The following is a 19,298-nucleotide window of genomic DNA, read 5'->3' on the forward strand; positions in this document are numbered from 1 at the left end:
ACACCAGGCCCCTGGTGAGAGAGCCATAACTTCACTGTCAATGGTCACCAGGAAATAAAAACTGCATGTATAGAATCACCAGTCAACTGATAAAAACCGCTTAAAAAGTTTGGTGACTTTTCCCCAAATGAAGGTTTAAGATGCTTCTATTCTACAGGTTATACCTCTAATACACATGTGCAAGGTTTCACTTGCGTGAGTGCAACAACATGATTGGCTTGATATGTTTCGCGGTTGTTCTTTATAAAGCAACTGATCAGCTTTTTGGGGGAAGGGGCTGGATAGGTGTAATACAACCACCATCTTTGACTTTATGGACCACGTTCAATTCATCATTATTTACTATCACTAATAGAACACACATTTCAGTTGTAATATTGTAGAGAAACACATCAATACCATTGAGGCTGACAGGAAATTAATGTGACATGCTGGTGACAAAGGATGATCAACGTTCTGTTTGTATTCACTGTGTTTGTCTGTCTGTGGATGTGTTTTGTTTCTTCCTGTAACAAAGCATGAACTCAATGCTTTCATGTTATGTAAGCTCATACAAGACGGTAAAGCAGCACCAACTCTGTATGCCACTGCAGATTACTGATTTACGTATATGTGTATTTGTTTGTCTTTTCAGATGGACTGCATTTAGTAAACCCCGTGTTTGCTGTCCTGTTATTGTACCCAGCATGTCTGGTGCGGGTGGGGGTGTGGACATTATGAAGATGGACGACGCTGTCACAGTGGGATGGTGTTTGTCGCAATGCAAGCATTTTCTTCTACTCTATTATCATTATCGTTGCTGATGTTATTGTTACAATAGCCATTTTCAGGAAGCGGTTGAGCTGCTGAGACCGAAAGGCAGAAAAGTGAAATGGAAAATGGAGACATTGGAATTCAAGAGGTGAATATGAGCTGTATAATATCTACATTTACAGATAATTGGGAGCATATACTATGACTGCTGTGCCTTATGAAATCTTTATGGAAATGTGTGTGGCCATAATATAAGAGCAAGCGGTTACAAAAGAAAGTGTTCCCAGGGCTGATTTATTGTTCCTTAAGAACATTTGTATTGTTAATGGTCTAATGCCAACTATGCTGCAAAATCAAGCATGAAGGAAGGTTAGGGCTCTGGGAACAATTTTAACTTTTATGAGCCTTGACACACTTCACAAACTGAGCACTGGCCATGAGCCATAATCAGAATTCAGCAGCAACACCATCCATTTAAAAAACATAATATAACTAATAGAAATTAATCGAAATGGTACAAGCAAGTATTAGGCATGTCAATGCCACAGTAGTCACAGCTCCAGCTTCACACTTTCATTGACAGGCCACACATGTTAATGCTATTACTCCTTCTCTCCCCCGTTTTCTCTTTCTCACATGGTTGTCCTTTAGGATGCTGGAGCAGATGTGATAAATGCTGCTGTTTATATCAAAGCACTCCCCTCGCCCCCCCCCTCACCCCCTCTGGGGAGAAGGAGGATGCCTCCATGCAGATTGATATCAGGAGGCCCAGCCATATCCCGCAAGGGCTGACTGATGGTCGGTCTGGATAAAAAATTAACTTTATTCCCAGCATTCAAGATATGATTCATGTACCTCCCCTCCCCCTCCTTCCCCAAAACCGTTCCACATATACTCTCTGGAAATAGTATAATACAGCATATAGTGCTGTACCGCCTGCCAACACCCAGAAAATACGTATGAGGTTTTTGTGTTTGCATGTTATGAAACAAGTAAAGTATCAACCTAGCATTACTTTGACATTAACGTGCTAAGGTAAATGGAAAATCAAAAATTCCTCTGATCTTTCTGAGGGAGGGAATGGGATCATGCTTTTCTGTTGTATTCAGGTACATCAGTCTTACAGCATTTCATGTGGAAAACAAATATATATTTGAAATTTTTCCGAGTCCTGATTGGCAGCAATTTTGTTCCAAACAAAGTGACCAACTCACATGAGTTGGAGACATGTTTGACCACTGGTTCTGTTTGGTCCTTCTGCCCTTCCATACCATCATGAGTGACAGGCAGGCAGAAGCTCTGGGGTCACATTACTCACAGTTAGCATTCTGTTCTTCCTATTTCCTGCGCTAAAAACATGGTGAAGCATTGCACTTTCCGCTCCAAAAGTGAGTGGGTAGTGTGGGAGGTGGCGGTGCAAAAAAGAACACAGCCCTGCTTTAGATTCCAATTAATTTGCCATCTGAAAGCAAAACTATATATGCAGAGAGGGGTAATTGCTAATAAATTATATTTAACATCGCACTTCAACTGCCAAAAGAAGACAAGTCAAGTCTAAGGGCATTATATCTCAAAGGAGTCAAAATGTTTTGACATGGTGTTGCAAATATTCCGTGATCATTTAGGCCATTTATATTGTCTGTTCGCAAAACAAGTTAGCCTATGCGCCCACTACAACCAAAACAGCAATGCAATTGAGTCCTCCTCTTTAGGGAAGAGTTGCAGCAAATCGCAAAAGCTTTTTTTCCCAGAGAGGTGTCAATGTCGATGGAATAGCGTATCCATAATTGCACCCTATAAAAGTGTCGGCTGGCTGACGGTTAAGGCTAATGAGAGAGTGGAGCAGGACAGTGAGGTGACATCCCGTAATTATCACCTCAAATCTAAAATTCAAAGAAGAGAAAAAGTAAAAAAAACAAGGAAAACATCAGTATGATATAAACATTTTTTTCTTTATCTGTTTGACAGAGATGTTACAAAGATGAGAAGTTGGAAATGAGGGTTTAATGTGATTTTAAAAGCAAAGGTCGGCAGCTAAATGACAGCCGTTGTTTCAAACTCAGTCAGTAGGGGGAAAAAAACAGGATTACATATTTGACCAAGAAAGTTACTGTTAGAATGTAGGTAGTGTTTTTGCTGATCCCTTTGAGCAATTTCATTTCTTATCAGTTTACAAACACTCCTGGGGAACAAAGAATGAAAACAACTGAACTTGTCCTGTGACATCTAAAGGTGCAATTGTATGGGTACTGAGTGGAATCCTTCATAGCACATTTTGATACACACCAATGTCCAGCAGTCGACACAGTCAATCCCAAGGGGATGGTAAAAGGCCAGAGCATAATCCTTTAGATGAAATTGAAACCCTTTGAAGCTGAGGAAATATAACCCCAGCAGTATATGAAACTCGCCCCGTTTGTCATTGATCAAAAGGTATTAAAACTATAATAGAGATCTGTTAGCAATTGATTAAAGGTCATATGAAGCCTAACAGAGATTGAATAACAATAAAGAAAAAAAATCAATAGCGCAAATATTGGTTTCAGGGTAACTTCACACAAGCGCTGTAACAATGATTAAAGAGCTTTCATAGGAGTGCAGTGGTGGGATTTGTTTTGGGTCAATTCATGAAATGAAGGATGCTGTTGTGTGAGTTTATCTACTGTACTTCCTCAAATAAAAACTGGTAGTCATTTAAAAGCCAGGTCTCCAATAATGGCCTAGGGTGTAGTTGACACAAACAAAAAAAGGTAGGCGCCCAAATACAGGCCGGGAAAAAAAACAAAGGTGGATAAGTTTGATATAATGTACATTTCTACTGCTTTATTTTAATAAATTCAACAATATAATCAGGCTATTCACCAATCATGCTATTTTCATCATTGTTGAAAATAGCATGATTGGTGAATATCATGATTAGTGAATCAAAAGACCACCATCTGTGCTAGTTCTTTTCTAACTGACACTTTGTATTGTTTGATTCCTTCGTTCTGATCCAAATTGCTTTGTCGTCCTTTAATTCCATTGTTTTATATGGTATGCCTGCATATGTTTCACAATAAAAGCCATGTTGTTAAATGAAGGGTTTCTGTCCACTGAAACGCTAGAAGGCTGTTAATTTGAAATGGTTACAGGAAGTGTTGAGTTTTTAACAGAGTAATGCAGTCATTTTAAACAGGGCAAATGGGAGGGCATCATACTAGAATCTGACCAATTACACTTATCTAACAGAGGGAATTAGAAATAGAGGCCCATTACCTTCTGCAGTTGAGGTAAATAAAGGCCCCGGTCAGTCTTTGAGGAAATACGGTAACGGATATAAATAAGAATTGAAGAACCTTTCTTGTCATGGTTTTCAGTTTTAGTCTGCCTATTCATTCTTTTCATTCAGTCCAGTTGTTTCTACATTTTCTAATTCTGCTGTCATTTCAGATCCTGTAAAGACTCTTTACCTAGAGTTGTCCTCTTGGGTCCCTTTTTTGAGAATGGTGACATGTTATGGCTTTATAGGAGGATGAAAGACCCAGGACAACACAATGTATATTTGATTCCAAAAAGCTCCTTCAGAAAAAAAATTAACCATTTTTTTGGCTTTATATTAGAGGTGTGAATGTGCTCTGCAACAGAATCTAAATGTCACAGCATACAATGTATTCACGATGATGTAAAGCTTTTTGGACTGCGGATGGCGCCACAAGATGGCTGCACTGATGAGAGCTCGAAGTCAACTCAGCAAACTTGTGTGGATTTACTTTTTATTATTGGCTCTTTTTGCACATATGCTGCTATAGTACATTCTGTATGATCTCCAACACTTTTGGAGATAAGATTGTCAGCCATTTTGGGCCTTAGCTCAACTTTTGACACCGCGAACAACGGACTCCCCTTTCTTGCACGTCGGAGGAGGAAAACGAAGTAAGGGAAGCAGGCCACGGCTCTTTGCAGAACCCGTCAGAGAAACATCAGACCTCCAATGCCTAGTATTCTGCTAGCTAATGTTCAGTCCCTGGACAACAAACTAGACAGGCTGCACGCATGGACATTAGGAGATTTTATGTTCTGGTGTTCACAGAGATGTGGCTGGACCCCAGTGGGCTCGACTGATCCGTAACTCTGAAGGGTTTTTCCGTTTACCGACAAGAGAGAATGAAGGACTACGGCCAGTCAAGTAGAGGGGGTGTGTGCTTTATGGTTAATTCTTCTTGGGCCAAAACATGTCTGTTTTAACAATGCATCACTCCCCAGGTTTTGGAGCTGTTGTGCATCAAAGTTAGACCTTGTTCCTCCCCAGAGAGTTCAGCTCAGTCCTCCTCATAGCTGTTTACATCCCCCAGAGGCTTGTAAATCTTTAGCCCTGGACAAGCTGTATAGCTTTGTAAATGGACTGGTGAACTCACACCCTGAGAGAGCATTCATTGTTGTGGGAGAATTTAACAGGGCCAACATGAAGAAAGTTCTCCCATATCCCATATCTCCCATAACATATCACTTATCCCAACAGGGGAGAGCAGTCCCTGGATCACTATTACACCCCATTCAGAGACTGCTATAAACCTGGCAGACCCCTGCTCCATCCTACAGTTACCTGCATATAGGCAGAAACTGAAACAGGAAAAACTGGGTTTCCAGGGTCATTTACAAATGGAACAAAGAGGCTGACGAGGTCTCATAGGACTGCTTTGAGACAGCTGACTGGCAGATGTTTGAAGATGCAACTTATGGCAACATAACAGACTCTCTCATTGGCTATATAAGTAAGTGCACTGATGATTTTGTTCCAAAAGCCACCATTAGTCCATCAGGGATGTCCAGCTACTACAGCTATGAACCCAGATGCATGTTGAATGGAGTATGCTGCATCAAGGAATATAAAGGGAAAAACAGGGACAATGTTCAGTCCTCCGCATTGTTCCTGGATACGCTCAACATCTTTTGTGCTTGTCCACAGGGTTGGTTTGATGCAGACAACATAATGCCCACTATGTGTCAACATGTAGCAGAGGTGTTCACAAATATCTTCAACCTTTCCTTGAGTCAGTCTGTGGTCCCCGCCCCCTTCAAGGCATCTACCATTGTTCCTGTCCTCAAGAAACTAGTGGCCTTCTGTTTAAACGACATCCACCCTGTCGCACTGAAATCAGTCATCATGAAGTGCTTCGAGCAACTAGTCAAACCCCATAACTGCTCCTCCCTTTCTGACATCTTGGACTCTCTTCAACTTGTATACAGAATACATGTGAGAATGCTCTGTATTGATTACAATTTATTACAGCTTCATTGATTACAGGTCAGCAGTCAGCACCATCATTCCCTCAAAACGTGTTGCTAAGCTCATTGATCTTGGACTGGAGACCTACATCTGCAGCTGGATATTCGACCTCCTGACTGGCAGGAGGTCGAATATCAGGAGGTGGTGAGAATCAGCAGTCACACCTTGGTCTCACTGATCCTCATCACGGGCGTACCACAGGACTGTGTACTCAGCCCCCTTGTTCTTTCTGTTCACTTATGACTGTGCTGCTAAGCACAGCTCCAATGTCATTGTTAAGTTTGCTGATGACCATGCTGGGCCACATCATAGACAACAATGAGAAGGCCTACAGAGAGGAGGCGTAGACACTAACCAGCTGGTGCCAGGAATACAGCCTCGCTTTCAATGTAAGTAACACTAAAGAGATAATCGTGGACTACAGGAGACAGCAGGAGGTTGGATACCCCCCATCCACATGGTGATGCTGAGGTTCAAAGGGTCAGCAGCAGTACGTTCCTCGGTGTGCACATTACACAGGACCTCTCCTGGTCACTACACACGGACACCACGGTCAGGAAAGCTGGCCAATGGCTCTATTTCCTGAAAAGACTGAGGAAACCTGGCATGAATGCCGGCATTCGATGAACTTCTACAGGAACCCCATTGAGAGCTTGCTGACAGGCTGCATCCCAGTCCCGTACAGGAACTGCAATGTCGACAGGAACTGCAATGTGGAGGTGGCACAGCACATCATTGGCAACACACTCCCAGCCATTCAGCATATCTTCCACCAACGGTGCCTGCGTAAGGCACACAGCATCATCAAGGACCGCAGCCACCCAGCACGCAGACTGTTCTCCTTGTTAACGTCTGGCAGACAATACAGAAGAAATGGCTGCACATGCCACCAGACATAAGGACACTTTTTACCGCCAGGCCATCAGACTTCTCAGCTCATATATCTCAATATTCCACATTGCATATTTGCTTACCTGCTTGTCTGCACTGTCTACTGTTTACTGCACGGCTTACATAAAAATGCACTGTCAACCATGAATGCCGCTATTGAACCAGGACTGCTACATACCCACTGTAGAATACTGTTTTATTTACTCATCACTTTTACTTTTATAGATAAATCCTCATTTTCATATATGTATATAGTGTTATATTTTGTTTTTATCTCATCCCATCGTTACATAATTTTTTTGTTTTATTATTATTATTTACATATTGCTGAGCTGACTGGTTTTCTTGTACTACACGTTTCATTTTATTGTTGATCGGTGCATTTAATACATTTTCATTCTCCCTGACATACCCTGGTAGGTCATAGTTTGAGATTTTATCTGTGGACACAAAACAGGAGGTGATTGAGGTACTTACCCTAATGAGACCTCGGTTCCTGCAGTGTTCTTTTGTGTGACTTGATTGAATGGGCACAGAGTATAAGTATACCTGCAATGAGAAAAAGTAAACACAATGCCAACACTGAGAAAAATATTACACAAGATTGTAATCCATGGTGGGTTTACTATACCTCACAATAGTTATTTTCATGTTGGATTGTGTTTTCCTGCTCTTTTGCCCAGGCTTTGATGAACTAAAGCTAAAGCTTGACCAATAAACATCAGCATGGCTGAAATTATTGGCTGATTTTGGTTTATCACAGAATTGTTGTTATGGGTGTATTTTCCAGCTGGAAAGTACCAAAACCTAGAATAGCAAAAGATAAACATCTTTTGCAATTGAAACAGTTGCATAGCTGGCCCACTAGGGAACACTGTCAGGTTTATTTTTCAGTTGTAAGATGTAATTCTCAGTACATAACTTGGTCTTAATTCTTTAATAACCAAAGATAAGGGGTCCTTATCAAAAAAGTTATTTTATGTATTTATATTAAAGCTGCTCTATGCAATATTTGTATATTTACAATAGATCAAAAAACTAGATGTAATGTGAAATGCGTAGTAGAATTAGCAGTGCCCCTCAGCTCTACAGAATTCTTTAGCGTCTTTCAGCTCATTGTTTTGGTTTTATGACCTCTATTATTTTTTTTATTCATTCTCACCACTTTCATCAGGATCAATTTAAGCTGGAGCAGGAAGTGTTTTTTTTTAGCTAAAAAGACTGTATAGTACCTGCCCAGCAACAAACATCATTTGTACAAAGTTAGTGACTAGCTGTTTAGCATAGTGGAGCATTAAGCAGCCAAAGAGCTAAAGGGATATTTCCTCCAGGAGTTAGTGGAGACCAGACCAGGGATAAAATGAGCGTGAATATGGATTTAGATTCAGAAGATGGCCAGAAACACAACTCCAAATGAAAGCTAATGTTGCTCCGTATCTGCTCGATATTTAAATAGACAACTCTTTCCTAATAACAACTTTACAAGGTTATGATATGTCAGTGTTATGTATACAGTTTTGTTCTGCTCCCCCAAGTTGCCAAAAAAAAATTGTAACTGTATCTTTTAAACTCTGAAATATCAATATCTACCTCAAAAGTCCATTGCCATTCAGGCTCTACAAAAAAAATAACTTAGATAAGCAAAGTGTAGTAAATACAGTAAAAGTAAAGTACTAAAGCAGTGTTTTACTGAGAAGAATTATTGAACAGTAAGACTCTGTCTAGGCTCAGTGGCTACCTACTGGGACAGAAGATTGATAAGGAGCCACAAGTTACCCTGCCATCAACAGCTCCTTCACCAAGGCAAAGAGTATAGAGGACTTAGCAATTAGCAGCAACCATCACTAATGTACTGCTGGGGATAGCGTTGGAAAGAGGCACGATCACTAGCTCCAGTAACAAACTGATCAAAGACCTTGATGGTGAAACCGACAGGGGAAAAAGACAGCCGGGCTTATTTCCTTGACATCTGAACCATTACACTGACTGTTATAAAAGAGCAGAGGATGCCCAGACAACCACAACGAGAGAGAGACAAAGAGCTAGAGAGAGTGAGAAAGTGCAGGATGAAGGGAAAAAAATGTCTGTAGCGTAAGTAGATGTGGGCCGGGAAGTGCAGGGGGGATTTCAAAAGCTGTATGAAAGAAAAGCAAGATGAAAGGAAACAAAATGATGAAGATCAGAGAAAGGGGGATAGTGGGAGAGAGGTACGTTATTGGCTGCCGAGTTCTGTTGCTCATGTGCTTGTTTGCAGATTCTATTAAATGCCTCTCATCTCAGAGACTTTCATTTATGCATTTATCTGTCCATGTCTACTGTATGTATCGATGGGGATGCCCCTTCCCCCATCCACCAGATATAAGGGCAAGGAAAAAAATAACAGAAGCATCTTTTTTGACTGCGGAGTAAGCAGTACAGCTCAGAGTAGAATTAAATGTGTCTCACCATGACTAAGCCTATTGAGAATCCATTGCCCCTCCAAGGAATTTGACACTGTGCAGCAAGGTTTCTACTGGGCTGTAATCTTATATATTTGTATTATACTACTTTATTCTCAAACTATATACGTTTTGGATATGTTACCAGCAATGTTTGTCTGTTGCTCGGCTGGTTCACCACTTTGGTCCAGACTAAAATATCTCAATAACTATTGGATGGATTGCCATGAAATTTGGTTTAGGCAGTTATGTCCCCCTCTTGTTCCTCTATTCAGGGTAAAAGAAGAGCTAAGCATTGGTTAAAGGTTCCTTCACAGCTGGCCTTGAACTTATCAAGGACAGTCAACACCCTCAGGCAGCTCCAACATCATATGACAAGTTAGCAGGAAACCCACACCTGAAGTACCTGAAAGAACTTACATAACTGCTGCATGGTAGGAAATAGAAATTTTATCTCATCCGTGCTTTGGTCCAAATTTTTATCATGTACAACTATTTCTCAGCCAGATCCCTTAAAAGCACAACCAAATGCCAAATAAAACAATGTGATATTAGCCAAATAACCTCCCATACTAAACAAATGAATAATAAAATAAATAAATCAGAATTCCTTCTCAACACTTGCTTTATTGTTCCTTATACAAGCCACTAGATTCATTAAGTTGGTAAAGCAGGTGTTTCTGCAACAACAAACATCCTCATCTGAGCCCACAAACAGATGGCACCTGATAGACAGAGGTATACTGAGCAGAAGAGGGGTGGGGGGGGTAACGCAGTGAAAAAGCAATCAACTGAGTCCCATAAGGGAGTACCCCTGTATGTCTGTACCTTTGCCCCCTCTCTATCACCCTCTTACCCTCAAGGCAAAGCCATCTATCCCTGCCCACTTTTGCTGACAGGCTAGGACTGCAAACGCACACACACACACACACACACACACATACACATACAGACACACACAAAGCTAAGCTATTTATGTGCAGGGGCACTGTTATCTGACCTTGCATGCTCGCCTCCATGTGGCAGCTTGTGAGAAAACAAAGGCAGGCAAAGCAACACAGAAAATGTGTCGCTGGGTAAAAAAAAAAAGAAAAAAAGTTAGGCGAGATAATGCCGAGCACAACATGCGGATGGAGCGGCAGGTTGATTAGCTGTCTGTCTCCTGGACAGACAGTTCACATTCTGCCGCCTGCATTATATAAATGGGACACAGCAGAAAGGTCAAACAAGTACATTTACACAAACTGTCCCAAGCTATCCTTACCAAATGGGCACAGTGTGACACGAAGGAGGAAATATCCACTGAGGTGGATGAGCGGTGTCAAAGGCTTTGAGGAGAAGAGAGTGATGGCGATGGAAATATAAGGCTGTGAAACAGCCAGGACAACAAAGACAAAGTCAGAGGAAAGGGGACGATGGAAGGTTAAAAAGAAATAAAATTGCGCAAAAGGGGGTGAGAGGGTAACAGAGCGTGCTGGTCGTTACGCTGTGCATATGAATCACCAATTGAACAGGCCGCAAATATAACAGATGATGACGTGTGGCAAGGGGGACACTGGGTACAGGATACAAATGATAAGAAAGAGAGTGACAAGAAGACCCGCTGGGTCACTGATTAAACCTTGATAATCATTAGAAGGCTATAATGAGCAGCAGATAAAAAATGACTACAGTGATCCTCCCATTCTGATCCTGAACTCCTCACTACCTCTCTTTCTGTCCCCCACATTCGATCTGTCACAGTCTGGCAATGCAGCTCTGACACTAGCCATGATAAGTTGATACCACTGTTTCAATCTTTGGCAGGTGTTCTGGACCTGGAGGGTACACAGTAAGAGAATAAATATCTTAGATGCAACTACTTAGCCCCTCAGGCAGTATTTCATGCTTCACTGGATCCGACTGCAGGCTTAGTTCACTCATAAATCGGCTGATTTCTGGAGCAAAACTCTATAATATGCAAAAATAAACTTCATCCCGGTCTTAATGTTTGCCAGTACAGAAATCACTATTAATATATATTAGATATAATGAAGAGTGGTAATAATTTAACTCTAAATTTTCAAATTTTTAGCATTTATAAGCAGTGTATAAAAATGTAATATTTTTTTTAAAAACTAATACTATGTTACTATGTAGCTGAAAGTAGATATAAGGATATATAAGGAAATCTTTAAGTGATTATTAATGTATTTGTGAACAACTATAAGTTTTCCTGTGACTCCTCAATAACTAGTGTATAAAGAGTAAAAGAATGATTAACACAATATAATATAGTTGTATGTATCATATTTAAATATGCATGCGTACACACATGAAGCAATTCTTACAGTGTGTATAAAACGTATCAGTCAAATTATCAATCTTGCTCACTTGTAATGGAGAATGAAGATGAACAGTTTATACATAATTATGATAAATATAATCAAAAACCATTTATTAAGTGTATACATACCACTCATAAATGCTAAATGGGAGCGTTAAAATGAAATGTTACCAGGGCTTTGTACACCTACTAAAGGATAATTCTGGATAATTTATTTTTAACAACATCTTCATATTCCCAGATTTCAGTTAAGTCGGTGATTATAGTTTTTAGGGATAAGAATGATCACCAACAATATGAAAATAGGACCCACATTGTTATAAACTACAATTATACTTCCCCAACCAAACCATTGTTAATTATGGTTCTGACGCAGTCACCTAACTAGTGTTCACTGGGCTACATAGGAAAAAAAAAGATAAGCATATTCACTCCTAAATCCACTGAGACTGAGTCAAGAGAGGGAGAAGGAGAGAGACACAGCAATTAAGCCCTTTTCCCACCAGACTGCTATGTGACGGCGTGGTCGGAGTTCACTGACGGTGACAACGCAATCGGCAGCAACGTCAACATTAGCTAATTGGTTTACAGGTAACACTGAGTACAATCGGCTGGCATGCCTGAGGTCAAAGGTGACTCAGCAATATAAAGTGACGTGGTTAATTGTTTTGGTAGCAAACTTTATGGAAAACCAACGCTTTATTTTGATAGTGTAGAGCAACCTCGTGTCACACATTTCTCAGTGGAATGTGTTTCAATAATAGTGTCAACATTGCATAACAGGTTACACTCTAGGGAGCTTTAAATGTATATATTTATTCAGTCATCTTTATTTTTATTCATGACATTTTAAGATTTACATTATTTTGCCATCTTTAAATAAGGAAAGTACTACCCTACATTTTTACTGCATGCATGTATTAATATGTGAAGTAAAGTCATATTTAGGCTTGACAATACTGTAGATCAGACAAGGTAATGACTTAATATTCTATTCGTATGTGTTATTGTTAGAGATATAGTCGAAATTCACCATAGAAACAAAGTCTTGCAAACTCAAAAATAAATAAGCCTCTCGTTTTGCTGAGCTATGAGTAATTGAGAGAGATAAAAATAATAGAAAAATTAATTGCTTTAGCACCTTTTTCACACAACGCACAAGGTGTTTACAATGAAAGGATAATAACAGTCACATTTACAGAAAAACAAAGGAAATTTAAAAAGCAGCAGCAATATGAGCAAATAACATCTGACTAATTGAATGGAAAATAAATTAAATTCATGTACTGATCATTTGAGGAGGAAAATCTGTCTGTCTCTTTTGACTCTGTTTCTGTGTTACTCAAACTAGTAAAAAGTAGCGCAGTGTATGTACTGAAGAGAGTGACTCTCATTGCTATGATATTGTCAACCATAAGTTGCCCAGTGATGATCTTGTACAATACAGAAACCAAACAAATCTCCCTTCAAATCCAGGACAGATTAATTGAAAATTCCACTGCACATACATGAATTTAAAGGAATAGTCTGACATTTTGGGAAAGTTGCTTTTTTTGCTAAGAAGATTGATCCTACTCTCGTATCTGTAAGATAAATATGAATCTACAGCCAGCAGCCAAGTAGCTTAGCTTAGCACAAAGAATGGAAACAGGAGGAAACAGCTAGCCTAGCCTGGCAGCCAGGATGTCACTGCACCCGGCCCCAAAATAGTCCTGCACATATCCCCTGTTAAAACCACAACCTGTCCTTTTTCCACCTCAGCTTTTTTTTTAAGGTTTAAATAAACTAAACTAAACTTGTAAGTGAGATTAAGTGGTGTGGATAGGTGGATTTTTAGGTGGAGTGACTAACATATTTATTCAGTGTGAACATACAGTAGCTCTAAAAGTAACTAGAAGCTTATCTGACTATCAAGTTCACTTGCTCTAAATTGTGAAAGGAGCAGTTGAGAAACAAATTTTCAGATTCACATTCACATTACTGAATCAGTAGTGAATAATCTGACCTGCTTGTAAAGGCAGCAGAATAAAATGGGAACCTGGAAAAGGGCATTCCATGGACTAAACTTTGATACGGGCTGACGAGCTGAGTTTTTTCTGTTTGAGGCCAACTTACAAAAATGCAGAGCTAGTAATGCTACAAAATAGTTCTGGCGCTTTTTTGTGGCTGTTTCTTTTATGATTTTGCTTATGTTTCACTAGTTTAATTTTAGCGTGCAATGATTTTCTTTTATTTTACAGTGAATCATTATGAGACCTGAAAATTAGAGCAGCACTTATATGTGCTTACAATATATGTGTTTTTTGACCAGAAGTATGGATGAGTCAGTATTAATATATTTCATATACTATCAATCAAAATTATGTAGCATAGAGTTCACACACACACACACACACACACACACACACACACACACACACACAGACAGACACATTCATAAAACTAACTCAGTAGAAAGTTTTCTTAAGACAGATAAATTAAATATAAGAAATCATTCATTACCTTTTTTGCAACAAGAGTATAGTCTTTTGTTCAAATAACGGTATAACAAAAGCCGGTAGTGTCTCGAATACAGATCTAGTTGGCCAGTACATACAGTAGGCCCTCAACTAATGTATAAGTTTATAACTAAACATTTTAATCCAACTGCATAACGGGCTGTGAACACACTGTATACCATTAATAAGCACACCTAGCTATATCTGCTCAATATATTACAGCCAGGGTAGTTTAATAGTTTTCAGTGCAACTTTTATTACACCATTATACTTATAATCACTGCATTGTTATTGCTGGTGTTACTGTGTTATTATGTCTTAACACAGTGGCAGGATGCAGGAGTGCATTTATTAAAAGAACACCTACTGTAGGAGATGAATGCGGGAGCGAGGCCCTTTCATTCATTCATTTCTGGTGAAAAAGTTCAACACTGTTTGGATCTAACTACTACAGTAAAAGCGTAAAAGTACACAAATGACGTGCTCCTAAAATTCGAATGGTCACCTCATCAGGCCTCAAGTGCAATTATGGAATCAAATTCCAATAATGTAACTAATATTGGGTGGACTTATTAAAATTCCTTCATGATCACTGTGGGGCTGGGTCAGTGCAATTCCTTTCACTTGGTACTCACTTGGTACTCAAGTTGAGAGTTTGCTGGCAGTCCAAAGACCCAATGCAAGTTCATCCCTTTACAGCCACTTTAAAAGAAGAGATACTAAAAGTGGGACATTTCTGAGTTTACCTTAATTTTCCACATAGTGAAGTACACATACAAGTCTGAATAAAAAGCTGTCTGGTGTTTTTACTATGACTCTGATTGAAATTCACTTTCCTGACAGCTCATCATATTTTGGCCTTGAAATTCTTTATGCAAAGCTGAGAGTCAAAGCACAAGGTTGATATATTTTTTTTTTTCATTTTTTATCTTATTATACTTCACTTCTGTGAAACATCAAGAAGAGGGAAGGTGAACGCACAGCAGAGACCTCTTTCCCATATAAATTACCCAGGAAAAATAATAGTAACACAGAACCAAGAGCCTCTCTCCCTTAAAATATGCCTCCATTTATATGCGAAAGATGGGAAGCAAAACAAGCCAAACTTGAAGCCAATTTAGTTTTTAGAGCCATCACTAAGGGCAATGAGGCAAATAGCCTCTGGCAGATCATTTAAAGCTGCATTCTCCCTGACATCTCTCAAGATGTTACATTATTATTGCTGCTGTTTTCTTCTCAAAATAGGTGAAGGTTGAGGCATGTGGAAGATATGATAAGAACTAAGGGACAACAGCTGGTCTGTATGGATCTTTAAAATTTCTGAAATTGCATAATGGAATCATGTCACTTTAAAAATAAAATCCAATGTTCATACAACTATGTTTGTTATAAGTATTTTATATCTTTACAATCCGATGCAATTATACAGTGACATTAGAACGATTAAAACGATTTCATTAGTTTTGTTAGTGGTAGCTACATAACCGTAAGGATCCCATAAGCTTTTCAGACAAATTTCACTGTGATCACCCTTGAAGAAAATAATCAGTGGGTTTTATTCTTTCACGTGCCTAAAAAGGACCTTTCCCATAAGTTGATTAACAATAACATATAACAGAATGTAAAGGATGCTATGTAGGTGTGTAGCAAGTTGGCTGAAAATAATATTTTTACACTTTTCCTCCCTCAAAGGTGTAAAAAAATGGCTCTTAACACTAAAAAGTGTTAGGAAATCTAATTCAAGATAACTTAAGGTGATAATTAGAGTTCCCACATTAAAAGTGAACTAGAATTACCACCTCACAGTTGTATGCCTCCACCAACCAATCAAGTTGCAGTTTACATCCATGTCTGTCCTCATATAGAGGCTCATATATGTAATGCAGACTTTGAAAGAATTTAATACAAGGTGTTAAGTGTATTTTGTCATATTTAGCATTTGAAATTTTGAGTTATAGCCAAAAACCTGTTTTGTGAGGTCACAGTGACCTTAACCTTTGAGCTTTGAGCATGAAAGTTCATTTCTGACCTTGGTAACAGTAGTTCGACAAAATAATCATAATGCAAGGTCGCCTGAGTAGCTTTTTCCGGAGTTTTCACCCTCATATTGCGATCATCGTCAGCAGCTTTATCAGTTGTCATGAAGATAACTGACTTGATATACTGAGGTTACATGATGACAACTGAGCCATCTCCATTACAAGTTAACAAGCGAGTACAAGTAAATTTCATCCACTGAGGAAGATCATGAGGTGTGGCTGAAAGGTATGGAACAAGCTAGTACATGGACCTTAAGTTAAGAGTATTTTGTCAAACTATATGTAGAAATGTCTAGATACCAACATTCCTTTATGCTTAGACAGGTGTAATTACAGTATATTGTTTGACTTGTCAACTGTATTCAACCAACGTAGATTGGTCAAATAGGGCCAATACCCAGTGCTCATAATAAGATCAGTATCAATACCAATATAAAATCTAGTATGTTAGATTGGTATATCGCTAGTAAGTATGCATTCTTTCAGGGTTAAACATGTATAGCAAGTTGTTTTATCAATAGGTAGATACGCCAGAAGACAGTGACTTTGTTCTGCAGCTGAGCCAAACTGTGGGAGATCAACGGTTTATACGGGCTTTGTCAATTCATAGTTAGTTCCATAAGTATTTGGACATTGACACAATTTTCATAAATTTGCCTCTGTAAACCACCAAAATGGATTAAAATGAGAGATGTGACTGAAGTTTGGACTTTCAGCTTTAATGGAAGGGGTTTATCAAAAATATTGCAATAACTGCTTAATAAATATAAGGCTAAAATCACAAAGGTATATGATTCATCTAAAACTACTCATTAGAATGCATCCGCTAAAAAAACGTTTGTTATGTGTAGAATGTGGTAATTACACTTTTTGTAATTTTGTAATTTCATTAGATAAGAAACTCTGTTGAGCTCGCTAGGAGGTTCAGGTTGTCACAGCAGAAAGTGAGAAACAGCAAGAAAAGAAATATAATATAAACATTGCATAACTCTGGGATTCAATTTCTTTATACATTAAGACACTTTGCTGTCTTTCTTTTGGTTTTTACTGGTTTTAAATTTATGCTTAATTTTTTCCTGTGTCTCTCTGTTAAACCTATTGATTATTTAATTTTCCTTATTTAGTTCAAACCAATTTAAATCTTTGCACCAGTTTCCAGCCCTGTATCAAATTAATATAAATTTTGGTTAGGGATGTAAATGTATCTGCCAGTAGTGATTGCACAGTAACTTTAGCTCACTATAAATTGTCTTATTTCTAAAACTACTAAAATATTTAACCATATTTATCAGCATCGCTTGGCCCCATTTACTGTACAGAGCTAATGGGGAGGGTAGTGGCTAGGCAACCATGTCACCTAAAAATTACATTTTCTATGAACATTACGAGGATATGTTGTTAATTTATGTATCTGGCAAGTCGCAAAATATGTTGATACTAAACATATCATCAGAATGTCCACAGACCGTATTTGTTTTCTGTCAAAATATTCAATCTTGCAGAACAATATCAACTTGTAGTGATTACAGCATTATTACTTGTCTTGTTTAATAGTGAAAAAGTTATGGTGACTTCAGACACAACATTTTTATTTACATTTTTAAAAAAACCTAACCTTAAACAAATATGCTACTGTTGCCCAACCCTGACAACAAATAGGACTGTGGATGCGAACCGCGGTCTCTGGTGTGATGGTTGTACGCTTTGTATGCCCTCCATTCACCCAAGCCGCCTTGGTGACTGCGTAGCAGCTAATAAAGGTTAGACTAAACCAATCCTCCTGCCTGTACAACCACTGTATATTTACAAATTTGATCAACTGTCACTCAATAATCCCAATCCCTAATTCTTTAGCCTCAGAGTTAAACCAAAAATAGTTCATCAGAATAAGATAACTGACAAACAGAAAGATGCAGTACTTGTCAAACTTCAAACTAACTTTTCTCCAACTGCATCATATAATATTCTCATGATATACTGTATCTGATATAACTCATACTTTTTTCTTGCACTGAAAAAAAACGTGTTATTTTTAAGGTTAAAGTTCTTCATATTAATGGATAGATTGGTTATTTATTGCAGCTAGATATGGCTATGGATAACTGTCTATATTTTGCACACTGATAGCTGGATATCCACAGTAATACCACACATGTTGACAGGAGGATATTTACAAGTCTTAGAGATCATTGGATATTTTGTTTGTGCCTAGGTGAAAACCACAAGGGTTATGGGACAAGTCCTCCCGTCCTCACCATGCACACAAACTAAAAGCCTAAATATGAAAACCTTTTTTCCAAGCTGGCACAGGTACCTGCCCACTTGGCCAAGCCGATCGAGGCACACATAACACAGGCAGGCTCCACTGCTAGTTCGTGGTATCCTCCATGCAGAGGAAATTACATATAATTGCAGCTCATGTTTTGATGTCTAGGTTTGGTGTTTTGGAAGGTTATGCACTCTCTGACTAAAGCGCAATGCCAGTTAAACAGCCAGCAATGAATATTTAACTTGAGATATTACAGTACTAAAAAAGATGGAAAATAATGGCAACAAAAAAGATGATTACCTTGGCTCTAAATCACCTCATTCTGACATAAACACAGGGCGTCCCGGTGTGCTGTGACAGGCTGTGATAAACAAAACATGAAGTTAACCGAGACACTCTCAGCACAACCAGCCCACAGACATTTGGCTCACTGCCCAATTCTCTGGCCATGGATTTGACAGGATAACAAAGACTGATGAGAGTTATGGTTTTATCACCCCACCATACGCACATACACTCATTGCGAGCCCACTCCTCTACTGGACCAACGGAAAACTCCTGCTACTTGAGATGGCTACCCCTGCTGTGGACCGGACACAATCTCCCCGACTTCAGTTGCTCACAGTAAGGGACCAGCATCTTGACAGCTAAAGCCTTTGTTGAATCACAATTGGGTGAGTGAGGCAGTGATTCAACAAGAAGATAAAGTGACTGTGCTCTTCAACATATGATCTTGTATTATTTCGAAAACCACTGGTTTAAGAACTACTGTCTCACACTCAACGTGTGAATTTAGGCATGTTTTGTGTAAGTTT

At 39.0% G+C, this 19,298-nt stretch overlaps 1 protein-coding gene across 5 annotated transcripts in view; it reads right to left on the reverse strand.

The window, feature by feature from the left end:
- Nucleotides 1-19,298, reverse strand: part of LOC120797173 (glucosidase 2 subunit beta-like) — a 134,823-nt gene that overhangs the window by 20,171 nt on the left and 95,354 nt on the right. For 2 of the 5 annotated variants that reach the window (XM_040140543.1, XM_040140547.1), the window contains exon 13: nt 7,391-7,462. In XM_040140543.1, coding sequence (XP_039996477.1) covers nt 7,391-7,462 — 72 coding nt within the window. Of the gene's footprint in view, nt 1-2,728; nt 6,900-7,390; nt 7,463-19,298 lie in introns of those variants that run through there. The other 3 variants (XM_040140545.1, XM_040140544.1, XM_040140546.1) reach the window with 3 other exon arrangements.

Source organism: Xiphias gladius, chromosome 12 (assembly GCF_016859285.1).
Source record: "Xiphias gladius isolate SHS-SW01 ecotype Sanya breed wild chromosome 12, ASM1685928v1, whole genome shotgun sequence".
Taxonomy (NCBI): domain Eukaryota; kingdom Metazoa; phylum Chordata; class Actinopteri; order Istiophoriformes; family Xiphiidae; genus Xiphias; species Xiphias gladius.